Source organism: Lonchura striata, chromosome 10 (genome assembly GCF_046129695.1).
Source record: "Lonchura striata isolate bLonStr1 chromosome 10, bLonStr1.mat, whole genome shotgun sequence".
In the NCBI taxonomy this organism is placed as follows: Eukaryota; Metazoa; Chordata; class Aves; order Passeriformes; family Estrildidae; genus Lonchura; species Lonchura striata.
The window spans coordinates 4893216-4907435 of NC_134612.1; the positions used below are offsets into that span (position 1 = coordinate 4893216).

Here is a 14220-nt window from a genome sequence, read left to right on the forward strand (position 1 = left end):
AGAGAGAGAGAAGAAAGAGAAAGAAAAGAGACAGGGGAACAGAAAGAGAGGGACAGAGACAGATTAAAGAAAATATCACTGTTCAGTACATCCCACCAGTGTCTTGATGATCCTGTCCAGCTGGTCTTCTTGATGGTGAGGGTCCCCCACAAAACATTGAATCCAAGGGATAAATATATGCTCAGGCCAGGTGGAATGCCCAGGTACCTCCCCTGGAGGGGGGATAACTCTTACACAGTCTGTTGCAGCAGACTGAATCACTTTGCATCCCATGCAGTCCTGTGGTGCAAGGGCACAGGAATAAGTCTGGGGAGCACTTTGGAGGGATGGATTATGACCCCACCCCAGCTGCTTCCCACATTCATGTCCCATGGATGTGGCCTTCCTGGGGTTGGGGGGGTTTTACAACTAATCCAGTTGGTGTAAGGGTGTTCACTGCCTCTGACAGGAGGTTTCACCACTCACCCAAAACTCTCCTCCTCTCCCCTTTGTTTGGGGGTTCTGTGCAGACCTGGCCTCTTGGGCTATGGCCTCCCCCACCCAAACCCAGCCAGGAATGATTTTCTACTGGGTTTGGCTTCCTTGGGTATGCATTCTTTTCCCTCTGCCTTGTTTACTTCTCCCTAGACCCATGATTATTGAATAATAGTGTTCCCTTTATCTTATCAAGGCATCTTTACTCACAGTCCAAAGTTCCAGTCAGGCATCTTCAGGGAGGGCTGGGCTTCTGTGGCTGTAGCTTCTTTATACATTTTGGCCATAACAGGCAAAAGGTTCCTAACAATGTTTAAGCCATGAACTATCAGATTCTAGTATCTAACACCACCCTCATAGGGAAGAATTTCTTTCCAATATCCCATCTAAACCTTTTCTTTTTCAGTTGATCTTGAAGTAACTTGCAAACAGTTATTGTTGAGAAAGAATTTGAAATGAAAACATGGTAAAATAATTACAGGAAGGTTTTGTATCACTATTGCTTATTTAAGCACCTATATTTAGAGAAAAGCACCTACACTGAGAATAGGTGTTTGTTGATTATTCAGCAGAAAACAAAAAAAAGTTATTTATTCAGCGCCCCTATTGAGACCTTGATTCACAAGGTTATTTAATTTAAAAATATACATATTTTTTAAGGGCAGAATATTTTTTTTCTGCAATGAAGTCAACTTTATTTGGAGCAGAGTGCCTATGTGGGACAGTTGCATTAGCAGTGGAGCTGCAGCAGTGGAGTAATTATTTAATTAAAACCAGTGGCTTGACTGGGAGTGCAGGAGTGTGGGACTGCTATTTCCACCAGCAGCATTTGATATTCCCAGCAGGCACAGGCACAATGCTATACAAACACCTATTTTGGCCTTGACTAGGAGCTTCCTGCCACGTCCTTTAATGATGAAAATGATGAAAGACTGTTCTCCTTTGATCCAAGTAACTTTTTGTCCAATTCCATAGGAGTTCACCAGTTACCTGCAGAAACACGACGAGGTCCTGACGGAACTGGAGAAAGCAACCAAACGCCTCAAGAAGCTGGAGATGGTTTATAAGGAGTTTGAGCTGCAGAAGGTTTGCTACCTGCCCCTCAACACCTTTCTGCTCAAACCCATCCAGAGGCTGATGCACTACAAGCTGATCCTGGGGAGGCTGTGCAAGCACTACACAGCAGAGCACCGGGACTTCGCCGACTGCCGCAGTGAGTGAGCACCAGTGGGTCCTGCTGGCAGCACCCTCCCCATGGACATCCCAAACTCTGCCTGTGCCCTGGGAAGACAAGAATTACACACTCATAGAATCTCAGAATGATTTGGGTTCAAAGGGACCTTAAAACTTATCTCATTCCCCTTCTACTATGGACAGGGATCATTTTACTAGACCAGGATCCTCAGAACACCGTTCAACCTGGCCTTGAACATTTGGGTTCACTTATTTTCAATAAAATCCACGATTTCGATGTAAGTGCTTCTTTATCCTGGCATTCCAGGAAGTGGTTTTCTCAATGCTTCAACCAAAGCTGGAACATTAGTCCTTTTCTTCTTTTCTAGCAGGGAATAAAAAGAGGAGTTTTTTTTTACAAACTTTTTGTCATTTAGAAGTAAAAATATGACAAAAAAATGTTTGTTTTGCAGCATCAGAGCCTTGTGTATTAAATTCCATTACTGACAAAGTAATCTTTGGCAGAAGTAGTTTGGTTTGATTTTTTTTCATTTACTTTCAGCTGCATGGAAAATACTTTCTGTTTAAGCAAAATCTCAGATACACAATGATCTGCAGAAGCATAGGAAATGCTGTGCTCTTTTTACCCTTTTCTAAAATACACTTAAATTGTCATTTGGACTGGGTGATCATTGTAGGTTCCTTCCATATGAACCATTCTGTTCTAAAATTTGCTGTGAATTTCAGATTCAGTTTTTCAGGGGTGGAATGGGTGGCCTGGGTTGCTCTGCTCTGGTCCCACTGGTGCTGTTCTCCACACAGGTGCCCTGAAGGAAGTCACAGAAATGACCTCACAGCTGCAGCACAGCCTCATCCGCCTGGAGAACTTCCAGAAGCTTACAGAGCTGCAGCATGACCTGATTGGGATAGACAATCTCACAGCACCTGGCAGGGTAAGTGCCTCTGCTTAGTTTTTAGAGCCTTTGTTGGTTTTATTTCCAAGGAAGTGCCTTTGAAGTGTGGATTTGCCATCACTGCCCCTCTGGTCTATGTGACAACTGTGAAGGCTTCATGTAACTGTCTCTTCGTGGTTACCATGGATGATGGGGTCCTCACCTTGGTGATACTCTGAGGAATAGATAGAAAAGCTTCTGCTTAAACTCTGGCTGCAGTTTTGTTTTCCAGTACAGATCCTGGCTGTACTGGGCTGTGGTGCTCTGTGCATGAGTGGGAACTGCTGTGTCCTACTGGAAATGCACTCCCAGCTCTGCTTGTGTCTGCCTGGTGCAAGCACAGGGAGCACAGGGATGATGAGAGCCACAGCACTGGGCTGAACTGGTGTGGGTGCCTCTGTATTACAGGAGCTTGTGCAGGTCCTGCCTGGTTTTTTGTTTCTTTGTTTTTGATAGATGTACTGGGCATAAATACAGGAGCATCACAATGTGCTTTGGGGATGCTTTGGCAGTCACTGCAGTGGGATGAAAGTGTGATAGGTGAACTGCTGGAGTCCAACAGGAATTCTGCTCCTTTCCCTTCTTTTTCTTCACTGATTTAAATGCTGGCTGTAGCAAGGAGCTGATTCATGTCACAAAAAAGGAAGAAAAGTGTTGTCGGGCCTCTTAAGAAATCTGTTTGTGGTCATTGCTGAGCACCAATCAACATCTGTGTACTCTGAGATCAAAATAAAATCCCTCAAGTCAGGAAAGATCAAACGTTGTTTAACTTTTTCTTTTCCACTGCAGGAGTTTATCCGGGAAGGTTGCTTGTACAAGCTCACTAAGAAGGGCTTACAGCAGCGGATGTTCTTTCTGGTGGGTGTTGCTCCTGATTTTTATAAACCCAAAGTCTTCAAGATAAAGTTGTTGGGGAGGTGTGTTTTCATGTGCTTGTGCTTAAAATCAGCACCTGAGACTGAAAACTCACTCTAAGCAATGTTTTTAGAGGGCGTGGTTGTGGTCAAATGGATTCTTTAATGGCACAGAGTTTTAACAGAATTTAAAAATTAATTTCCTCTTTTGTAAGTAAACAAAAGAGAGGTTGAAAAGGTAGTTGGCCAAACTGAGAAATAGTATTTTTCATGCATCTACAATGGCCTTTAAACAACAAATTTTTAAGGAGATGTCAAAAAATCCTTGGCCCTGCCTGCTGCTTTCAGAACACTGATTGTTCTCTTCCTGCCTTTCCAGTTCTCAGATATGTTACTGTACACAAGCAAAGGGGTCACAGGGACAAATCAGTTCAAAATCCACGGACACCTCTCTCTGCATGGCATGTTGGTAAGTGGTTCCATGTTGCACTACAAGGTTAAGGAAATGGCTTTGCCTAAGGCAGGCTGAAGAATTCCTTCAGGGCACAAGGACCAAAGCCACAAACTGCTCCAAGGCAAGTCTCAGCAGCAATTGGACTTGGTGTGTGTCAAAGAGAGCTTTCTTCATCTGCAGATGATGAGTCTGTTCCTTCCACATTAACAAAGCAGCTGGAGCACAGCCTGTTGCCCATTCGTTTTCACACTGCTGCGAGAGGCTGATCTGGAAATAAGGATTTATTTATCCTGTTGTTTTGTTCCCCTGCACACACCTGGCATGTAATCAATCCTCCTGCCTCCCCACACCTTTTCTAACAGGATTGTTCTTTCTGTCTTTGGTTTGCAGCTGATAGTGCTGGACCCCCCGGTGAGTAATGAGGCAAATCTGCTCCAACCCCTTCCTTTCCTTGTCCTGCTGGAAGTGGTGTTGTGCCCCTGCAGTAGAAACACACCATAGATTTTCATATAGAGCCAAAATAGACTTGAAAGTAGGTGGTATTCATCAAAGAATTGCTGTTTTGCACTTCCTGCAGGTTGGAATCCTCTTTGACTCCAGTCCCAGCCAGCACAGTTCTAGTGTTTATTGGTGACTGAGCACTGATGAGAAAAATAATTTCTTTTCCTGCAGGTGGAGGAGAGTGAGAATGAGTGGTCTGTCCCACACTGCTTCACAATCTATTCTGCACAGAAAACCATAGTGGTGGCAGCCAGGTAATCCTAGTTTTCCTGTGGCTTTGATGGATTCCTTCTCCAGAAAGTTACTGCTCAAGTGCTGCAGGGCCAGAGGGGTGTTTCATGCATCCTCTGAACTTCAAAATAAGCCCAGGACTCTTCACAGCTCACTTTGCAGTGTTGGATTTTGGGAAGCAGTAGTTTATCTCGGGCTGATCTCAGCGTGGGCAGCAGGGAAGGGGTTGGGATTCTGCCCCTCTGCCCTGCTCAGGTGAGAGCCCACCTGCAGAGCTGCCCCAGCCCTGTCCCAGCACAGGGAGGAGCTGGAGCTGCTGGAGAGAGCCCAGAGGAGGCACCAGGGTGAGCAGAGGGATGGAGCAGCTCTGCTGGGGGAAAGGCTGGGAGAGCTGGGATGGTTCACCTGGAGAAGAGAAGCTCTGGGATGACCAAATTGTGGCCTTGCAGTGCCTGAAGGGGCTGACAAGGAAGATGGAAAAAGACTTTGGACAGGGGCCTGTAGGGACAGGACAAGGGGGAATGGCTCCCCACTGCCAGGGGGCAGGGTTAGATGGGATATTGGGAAGGAATTGTTCCCAGTGAAGGTGGTGAGGCCTGGCACAGTTATCCAGAGAAGCTGTGGCTGCCCCATCCCTGGAAATGTCCAAGGCCAGGTTGGACAGGGCTTGGAGCACCCTGGTGTAGTGGAAGGTGTCCCTGCCCTCATGGAGTGGGATGAGATGGGCTTTAAGGTTCCTTCCCACCCAAACCATCCTGTGATTCTGTGTTTCTGTCTGACCCAAAACACAAACAGCAGCAATAAGTTTGCCATTGTGTTTGCTTATTTGGGATTTGCCAGTGTCATCCTTCAAACCACTTCAGGAGACAAAATCTAAACATACAAATATTTTAGAGACTCAAAAGAATTAAAATTCAGAACATACAAATTGCTGTGAGGAGAGGAGAGTTCCTGCAGAATGTCATGGAGGAAGCTGGAAAAAAATTAAAGGCTGACTTGGAAATAAAAAACAATCCTTTTTCAGCCTAAATTATCCCTATGCAATGAGTTTGGTGACTTTTTGTAATTAGGATGGCTCCTACACTTGGTATCAGGATCAGCTTTAGGAGTTCTTGTCTTTCTGCAAGTCTGCTGTGAAAACCCAGCTGGAATCAGGAATGCCAACGATGCAGGGTGGGAACACTAAATCTCAACCATAAATCTTAGGGTTTTTACTGCTTGATGACTTGTTCTTGAAAAATAGCCACTAGTATATTTATAAATCAGGTGTGTAGTGGCACAGGAGCCGATAAGTTTGGTATGCAGATGTATTTTTAAAAATTCCAATCTAACACCTGAGAATGCAATTTTTTTAAGAGCAACAATTACTCAGCAGCTGTGAGTCATAAGGTGCTTGAAAGATTCCTAAATTTAGAAAAATAAATGGAATTTTTACCTTGTCATGACTTTAAAATAGCCCAAGGTTTACCTGTCAAAAATAAAAATTGCTGCTAGGCTTAGACCACGTGTGGAATTTTCAGTCTAAATTAAAAACTTTCCAAAAAAAAAGAGGTGGTTACCAGAACAAAGAAATGTGGCTGTGTCTAAGGCCAAGCCTTCCACTGTTGCATTCCTGTGGATACAGATACACCTTGAAGGGCTGTGAAGGTCTCACCTTGTAGTGGATCCTGGGATGGGGAAGGAAGTTTCCTCTTCCTGTGCTCTGGGTTTTACTTGCTTGAGATGCCAGGTAGATCCCAGATGCCATTTAAAAGATGGGCTGTGCTTCAGCCTGCCATTTATCCTTCCAAAAAATCATGGCTCATATCCCCCATCTCCAGAATTCCTCTCCTGACCCCTGCCAGCTGTCTGTTCAATTTATTTGCTGTAAAGTCCAAGTGTTTAATTGTTAGTTTAGTCTTGTTTCAAGACTTGACTATAGAGGTGGTGGCTCTATAAGTTCAGTTTCCTCTATGGAAACTCCTGCTTTAGAGGAATTCTAATTTTGGTTTCATTTATCTAATGGAAGGACTCTGTCCCACGTTTTGGGCAGTGACCTGTGCCTTCAGCACACAGGCACAGGGTGGCAGATCTGGGCTGGCAGATCCCCATTCCCACTGCTTCCCTTGCAGTACCCGCCTGGAGATGGGCAAGTGGATGGAAGACCTGAATGTGGCAATTGAAATGGCCAAGAAATCTACAGAGAAATCCGAGATGCTTCTGGAAAACTCCGTGTGCAACCGCTCCAACAGTAAGTAGTTTCCTGCTTCTTTGAAAAGCAGCAGTTGTCCTGTCCTTTCTGCTTTCCTTTTGTGAGTTTGATGACATAAATGACATATTTTTATAATTTGTATGATAATGGAGAATTAGTTGGACTTTGGTTTTTATAAAAAAATATATTCTTGTCTTCCTAGACTGATGTTCAAAATACCTCTAAATGCAGCAGAGATGCTCCCATTGCAGAGTTGTTAATTTTATAAGGTCCTTAGTCACCCTTTACATAGATTTTTCTCAATGTAACTAAATGGTGAGGTATTTTTGTCCAAAATTAGTGTCTCTGGAGGTCAGCTTTTACAGTCCAGTATTCCTGTACTTGTCTGGTGGTGTTATGGCTGTGCTGAAATGTGGAGTATTTTTTCTTGGAGACCTCTGTTCTGTTCCTTGACTCAAGATGAAATGTGGTGGTTTTTGCTTGTTGGACAAAGCACTGACTCAAACCGCTCTGTGATTTTATTCTAGTGGAAGGTGTCCCTGCCAGTGGCAGGGGGTTGGAATGATGAGCTTTAAGGTCCCTTCCAACCCAGACCATCCTTTGATCCTGTGAGTCAGCTGCCCCAGGCAGAACTGAGTTATGAAACCCAGATTGATGTGCTTAAAGCATTCATAGGAGCTGTGTAACCAGCTCAGCTTGACATACTTAAACCTGGACCATGGCAAGAGAAAACCGCCTTTCTCAGGAATCCCAGCTTCTCTTGCTTTTTGTATTGCACGGTTTTCTTAAACCACTACCCAATTCTCCTCCCCCAGGATCCTCTGATGAGGTCTCTGTAGAACAGGAGTCCGAAGATGACATTCACTCCTCCCGTAGCTCCTTGGACAGGCAGAGCCACCACCGTGCCAACACCACCATGCACGTGTGCTGGTACCGCAACACCAGCGTCTCCATGGCCGACCACAGCGCGGCCGTCGAGGTACCGAGGGCGCGGCGCTGGCCCTCCTGCCCCGGCCCCGTCTCCCACCGGGCCTTGGCAGAGCTCCTGTGTCCAGGGAGAGCCAGGGAGAGCGTGGGCCACCCACCCCTCTGCATGCTGTCCCCTCTGTGCTGCCTGTGTGTCCGCACTCGCGCTCTCCGTGCAGCGGGGCCAAAGCAGGGAAGGGTTAAAGGACACCCGGGATATGTGGGACTGAATTGCTCCTTTGGGTTTCACCCGGCTTGCTGGAGGACTGAGCATCCCCTGTGCTGGGCACTGCTGGTGCACCTCAAATCCTGGGGTCAGTTTTGGGCCCCTCGTGACAAGAAGGGCATTGAGGAGCGTGTCCAGAGAATGACAGTGGAGCTGGAGGAGGGTCTGGAGCACCAGGAGGCTGCAGGGGCTCAGCCTGGAGAAAAGCAGGCTCAGGAGAACCTTCTGGCTCTGCACAACTCCTGACAGGAGAGGACAGCCAGGTGGAGGTTGGGCTCTGCTCCCAGGGAACAAGGGGTAGAACAACAGGGAATGGCCTCAAGCTGCACAGTGGAGGTTCAGGTTGGAATCAGAAAGAATTTTTTCACAAAAAGAGTGGTTAAACATTGGAACAGGCTACCCAGGGCAGTGGTGGGGTCACTATCTATCCCCAGAAATTTTCAGAGAATGTGTGGATGTGGCATTTTGCCAAATTGTTCAGTGGGATTTGGTCAAAGGTTGGACTTGATGATCTTGGAGGTCTTTTTCAACCTTAATGGTTCTATGATTATAATGGTTCCCTATCCATGATATTTTCCTTTAGAGACTGACTGTGCTGTACTGAGTTCTGGTTAGCTGCTGTACTGCACCCAGAATGAAGAAGAGAGGGTTCAGTTGGAATTCTCTGCCCTTCTCTTGCTGGCAGGACTGAGCAGCCTTTTCATGGCAGCATCATTTTATGCTGAGCAGAGATGTTTTTTATGTGCCCACAGAGGTGTTCAAGGCCAGGCTGGATGGGAGTCTGAGCAACCTGGTCTAGTGGGTTGGAACCAGATGAGCCCCAAGGTTCCTTCCAACCCAAACCTTTTTGGGATTCTGTGAGCCACTGGTACTTGCAGTCTTGCTGATACTCACAGTTCAAGGCAGCACTGGTGGCACATTTGGGCACTGAATCCTGCAGATTTTGAGACTGATCAACTCAGCACTCCTTACACTGCTTGTACCAGTGCTATGGTTTTACTTTAGGTAGCAGTTTGGCAGGGTAGGACACCTAACTGGAGGCTGCATGCTTGGAAGGCTTCCAGAAGTGGGAAGGACCCTAAATAACATGGACAGAAAAAAGAGGTCACTAACCTGACAAAAGCAATGGGGCAGGAGGCTGTGTCTGTGCCTGCCTGTCCTGCTCTGCTCTTGTTTAAGTGGACTTAAAAGTTTGGGCACTGGAGCTCCTGTGTTTTTCTGAGAGACAGTGTGGATCAGCTTGGTAAGGGAAGTGCTATAGATGTGACCTGGGCTTCAGGTACAGACACTGGGCACTTGAGCTGGCTTCTGTTGTGGTTTCTGTTGGAGGGGACAGGCCCTTCACTGCTGACACCCTGGGAAAGACACCAGTTCACAGTTCTGTGCATGGACAACAAGCTCACCCTGCTACAGCTTCTGGGATTGAATGTGTGACTTCTTGCACTCGCTCTGACCTATTCCATGTTCTAACACTGTCATTTTTTTCACAATCCATTTTCCTTTGACAGCCACCTTTCTTGCATCACTCCTTTCACCCTAACATTCTGTTTTTCTCTTTCTCTCCCCCTTTCTCTGCTCAGTTTTCTGCTCTCTTGCTGTTTCTCCAGAGCTTCCTCCTCGCTATTTGCTGGGCCAGGCCCAACGGCCCAACACAATCACCCATGTTTGTTGGTACCGGAACCAGAGCCTATCCCTGTCTGATTACTTGTGCATGATCCAGGTAAAGATGCCTCTCACATTTTATGCTGGTGGGGAGGAGCCATGGGCTGCCCAGGAAAATGTCCTGCTTCCTAACTGCTCACATGAGGATCCTCATCCTCAGAGGCAGACATGTACCATTGCCTTGTTAAGACAGGATTTCCTACTGTTTATGCCTCAAAAATGGTTCTCTCTGTAAATCTGCCACAATGTGCCATATCCACATGTTTTTTTTCTCAAATTACAAAATTCCTGTGCTGTCATTCCATGCCAGAGGTTTCCCTATCCTGCTGGCTGACTCCAAGGCAGTGGTGTTCCCCTCCCTGCAGCCCCTTCCACGCCAGCTTTGCTTCGTGTAGCTGCCATGTGTTGTTTATCTCCCAGCTCTGCAGTCTTCTGTTTCCTCTCCTGCTTTATTTCCCTTCTCACGCAGTGTGTTCCATGTGGGTTTCCTGCATGTCAGAAAGGGTGGCTGAAGGGGAAGGGACCCTGGTGGCTGTCACCATTCCTGGGAGGACTTTGACACCAGGGAGAAGCGCAGGAGCAGCGTTGGGCTGCAGCAGGATGGCAACCTGTGGTTTCATGGCAGTCCTCTTTTCCTTCTGTGCCAGAACCAGCTCTCTGGGTATTTGCTGAGGAAGTTCAAGAACAGCAATGGCTGGCAGAAACTGTGGGTTGTCTTCACCAACTTCTGCTTGTTCTTCTACAAGACACACCAGGTGGGCAGTTGTAGGTGAGGGGGTGATGGTCAGGGTGTTGGGGGACCTGGGGATCCTTGGCTTTCAGCTCCAGGGGCAAATCAGCACTGTTGGAAGGAGGGTAACAAGGGGAAGAGGAGGTAGCTCATACTGAAGCTGGTCTCTGAAAGGCTATGGGCACTTCTTGTGGAACTTAATCAGAATTTCCAGTTCTGATGGTGGTGACCTTCTGTGGGTGAGGGGGAAATGTCTCCTCATGCAGTGCTGAGGGCTGTGAGGGACACAGCAGCCTTTGGGCCTTCTTTGCCCACTTCTCTGTGCTGGGCTTCAGCTCAGCCTGACAGGCCCCAGGGATTTTTCTGCCCATGGTGCATCCAGCACATGCTTGATAATGAACCGTGGTGCAGTGCAATCTTTTCATCTTATTAACCAAATAAACTGCATTAACCCAGTAATTGGGTTATTCTGGCTTCTTGCCTTGAGGTCACATGTCTTTTGTGAGAGTTACTTCACCTTTTTTGTCAGATCTGTGCTTCAAGTTCCATAGAAAGAGTGCAGAGAAGGAGGAGGGAGCCCAGGAGGGGCAGAGGAGCAGAAGCAAATTACTATAAAAATTGACAGAAGATGGGGGAAGGTTTAATTATAAGCTGTTGGTGGCCTTGCAGAAGAGTTCTCCTGTTGTCTCCTGAACAAGAGTGCACAGCCCTCCCCTGTGGTACACGGGCTGCATGGCAGGGGTGCCTGGCACTCAGGGCTGGGCTCTTGGGCTCTTGCAGGATGATTATCCCCTGGCCAGCCTCCCCCTGCTTGGCTACACAGTCAGCTGCCCTGTGGAGGCGGATGGGATTCAGAAGGATTATGTCTTCAAGCTGCAGTTCAAGTCCCACGTGTATTTCTTCAGGGCTGAGAGCAAATACACCTTTGAGAGGTAATTTTCTGTTTTCTCTGTCTTGGTTTATAACCTGCTCTTAACTCAGTGGTTGGTCCTTCCATCCCCTCTTTCCTCCTAGTCTGAGTGATCTTCCAGTACATTCTCAGGAATAACATTCCCTTCTTCTCCCCACCAATGATATTTATGATATTTGGAGATCCCTCCTCTGACAGAACCCTCCTCTGTGTGTGGGAGAGCTGGGGATACACCTGGAGCTGTGAGCTGTGCTTTGTGCCAGGAGTCTGGGCCTTCCTTGGAGCCAGGGAGGAATGTGGGAGGGGAAGGGCTGTGGGGTGCTCAGCTCCTCCAGCTCTTGGGGAGTCAGATTTCCAGGTTCTGTAAAGAGAATTTCGGTTTTTATCTTCCATCTCTGGGAGCAGAAGTTACAACACGAGGCTGAGAGCAACAAGTGCAGGGCTTCCTTTCACTTGTCTGGTTTCCCTGTAATTACATTTTCTTGTTATCCTCTATAATTACAATTAATTGCTCTTAGGGGCTTCTACAGAGATGCACCACGTACAAAACTTTGCTGCTGTGTTGAGAACCCTTGCACTGGGTCCTGCCATGCAGGGTTGCATTGGTAGTTTTGGAAGGTGGTTTTACTGAGGTGTCACACGTCCCCCTTCCTTGGGAGAGTGTCACACACTTGTGAACAGCTGAGGTATCTGCTACCCGAGCCACAAGTTGTGCTCTTTAATGCACTGGGCTCGTGTAGGGTTTTCAGGGGGAAAATGTCCAATTCATAGTAAATTTGCTTTTTTCTCTGTTGCTTTGCTTTCTTCCACAGGAGCAAGGCTGTTACCTATTTCCTAATTTATTGTTAAGAAAAGCAATAATTATTTCAGCTTGTCATCCTTGATAACACTGAGGAGAGAACACAGTGAGCTCTCATGAGAGTTCTCTGGAGCTCAGAGCACTGTAGACATGTTACTTGGACAGGCAACCATGTTCTGCAGGGTATTTGCCACATTTCAAGCTGTCCCTTTGAAGAGTTAATTTTCCAGAAGACTTGTAAAAGAAAGAAAATTACTGTTTTGGGAGGTTTGGGAAAGAGGTACAGCTCATAACAAAGAACAAGATTACTGTGAGTGGGGGTTAAACATTTCTCATGTCTTTTCTTGGCAGGTGGATGGAGGTGATCAAAAGAGCTACCAGCTCTCCTGCTCGGTCAAGCCTGCTGCTTCCCAAGGAGAAGGACACTCACACAGACTGACGTGGGGCAGAGCTGGATCTCTGCTGGCAACACCAACAAAACAAGCAGGCAGGAACAGGAGGCTCTGGAGTTGACAAAGCAAAGACCCAGGAGGCTCATTCCCCCAGTATGGCAAGTGGGAGTGAGGGGCTGCAGACAGGGATCACATCCATTCCCAATGGTGTGGAAGAGGGTCAAGTCTGTTCCAGCTGAACCTACTCAGAGAGAACCCAACAGCAGTGCTGGGTGCACACATCAAGGAAGGGTTCTTGTCCATTGTACCTGTACAGTGACACCTTTACCTGCCCTGAAGGCAGGTACCACCTTCGTTTTACATTTTGACTGGATGATCAGCACACACGGGAGAAAACCAGCAGCTTCCAGGGGTGTAGCTGGCTGGCAGCAGTGGGTGCCAGGGTTCCCTGTCCCTGGTGCTCGTGGGGCTGGCAGCACACCCTGTCCTGCTGCTGCTGTAACCATCAGCCTGCTGGCACAGCTGCCTCAGACAAACAGGAACACAGCATGTGCTGGCTCACACACAGCTCATTCTGAACAGACACCGCAGCTCTCCCAGAACAGCTCTGCTCCTCAGGAGCTGCCAAGGCAGCAGTTTCCAGGCAAGCAGGAAGACTGAGTCTCTGCTGAGCTGTCGAGGTGTTGGTGGATTGTGGATCGGTGCAGGGGGGTGCATGGTTTGTCCTCTGAACTCAATCACTGTTCTCATATCACAGCTCCAGTTTCTTTATCCTGTAGTAGGAGTTAAGTAAGGCACGGGATGGCAAACACTCTCCACTCTGGTGTGGGTGATGTTTTCAAGGCATTTAAGCACTGTAGGAGAACAAACCTCTGAAAGTCACCATTGCTTGTGTTTTTGTCATGCAAAGAAATGAAAATCCCTAATCTATTTCAGTTTGGGGTGGGATCCATCCTCTGTTTCTCTTAAAAGTCACTGGATTCCAGATGCAGCATTAGTGTCTGTGGACTCTATTAAATTTCTGTATTAAATCTGAAATGTTTGCAGCTTCTTCTCTTTGTAAAGCTGTCACCTTTGGGTGCCTCCACAGAAGGACTGACATTCGCTAAGTGCCACAAGATGCTGTTGGACGTGGCTTTGATGGGCTGTGGGGACTCTGATTTCTATTAGATAGAAAAGTGTTTGTGTACTAATGGAAGGAACAATGCAGTGAAGCAGTGAAAGCAAAAGGAAAGTGTTGCACGCTGTGAGGATGGAGGAATGTGGAGATCCCATGGGACAATGGGATGGACAGAGGCCAGCACGAGTGTTCACTTATGGTCTCAAGCATTTGTGGGATGAGGACTGAAGGGAGGGGGAGTCCAGAGGGATTTTCTTGCTTGGCATTTGCATCCTAGAGGAGTGACTGCAGATCCAGCCTTTGCCACCCCTGTCACGAAGACCATTGTCCTATCTAAGTTAAATGTACTTAATTTATTAGCATCTTCATTTATTATTTTTTAATTACCTGTTGTAGGTGTATCCATGTGGATTGATTAGACATGTTATACTGTGGCTGAATATGACTGTTCAAAGTAAATAGCATCTTGATATAAAACTCTCTCAGCCTCTTATTCCTGAGCTCACCATCCCCATTCCTGGGCCCACAATCCCAGGTTCAAGTTACTCAGTAGTTTTCCAGGGTCGCAGTTCACCCTGTACCAA

The 14220-nt window shown here is 47.0% G+C and overlaps 1 protein-coding gene across 4 annotated transcripts in view; it reads left to right on the top strand.

Moving 5' to 3' along the window:
- The window catches only part of FARP2 (FERM, ARH/RhoGEF and pleckstrin domain protein 2), a 77295-nt gene extending 63182 nt beyond the window's left edge, over positions 1–14113 (top strand). For 2 of the 4 annotated variants that reach the window (XM_031505660.2, XM_031505662.2), the window contains exons 18-27: positions 1450–1687; positions 2470–2600; positions 3390–3458; positions 3834–3923; positions 4581–4663; positions 6752–6870; positions 7647–7810; positions 10333–10440; positions 11196–11347; positions 12476–14113. In XM_031505660.2, the coding sequence (XP_031361520.2) occupies positions 1450–1687; positions 2470–2600; positions 3390–3458; positions 3834–3923; positions 4581–4663; positions 6752–6870; positions 7647–7810; positions 10333–10440; positions 11196–11347; positions 12476–12563 (1242 nt within the window). In that variant the 3' untranslated portion in view covers positions 12564–14113. Of the gene's footprint in view, positions 1–1449; positions 1688–2469; positions 2601–3389; positions 3459–3833; positions 3924–4580; positions 4664–6751; positions 6871–7646; positions 7811–9603; positions 9744–10332; positions 10441–11195; positions 11348–12475 lie in introns of those variants that run through there. The other 2 variants (XM_077785588.1, XM_077785589.1) reach the window with 2 other exon arrangements.
- The last annotated feature ends 107 nt before the right edge of the window (positions 14114–14220 follow it).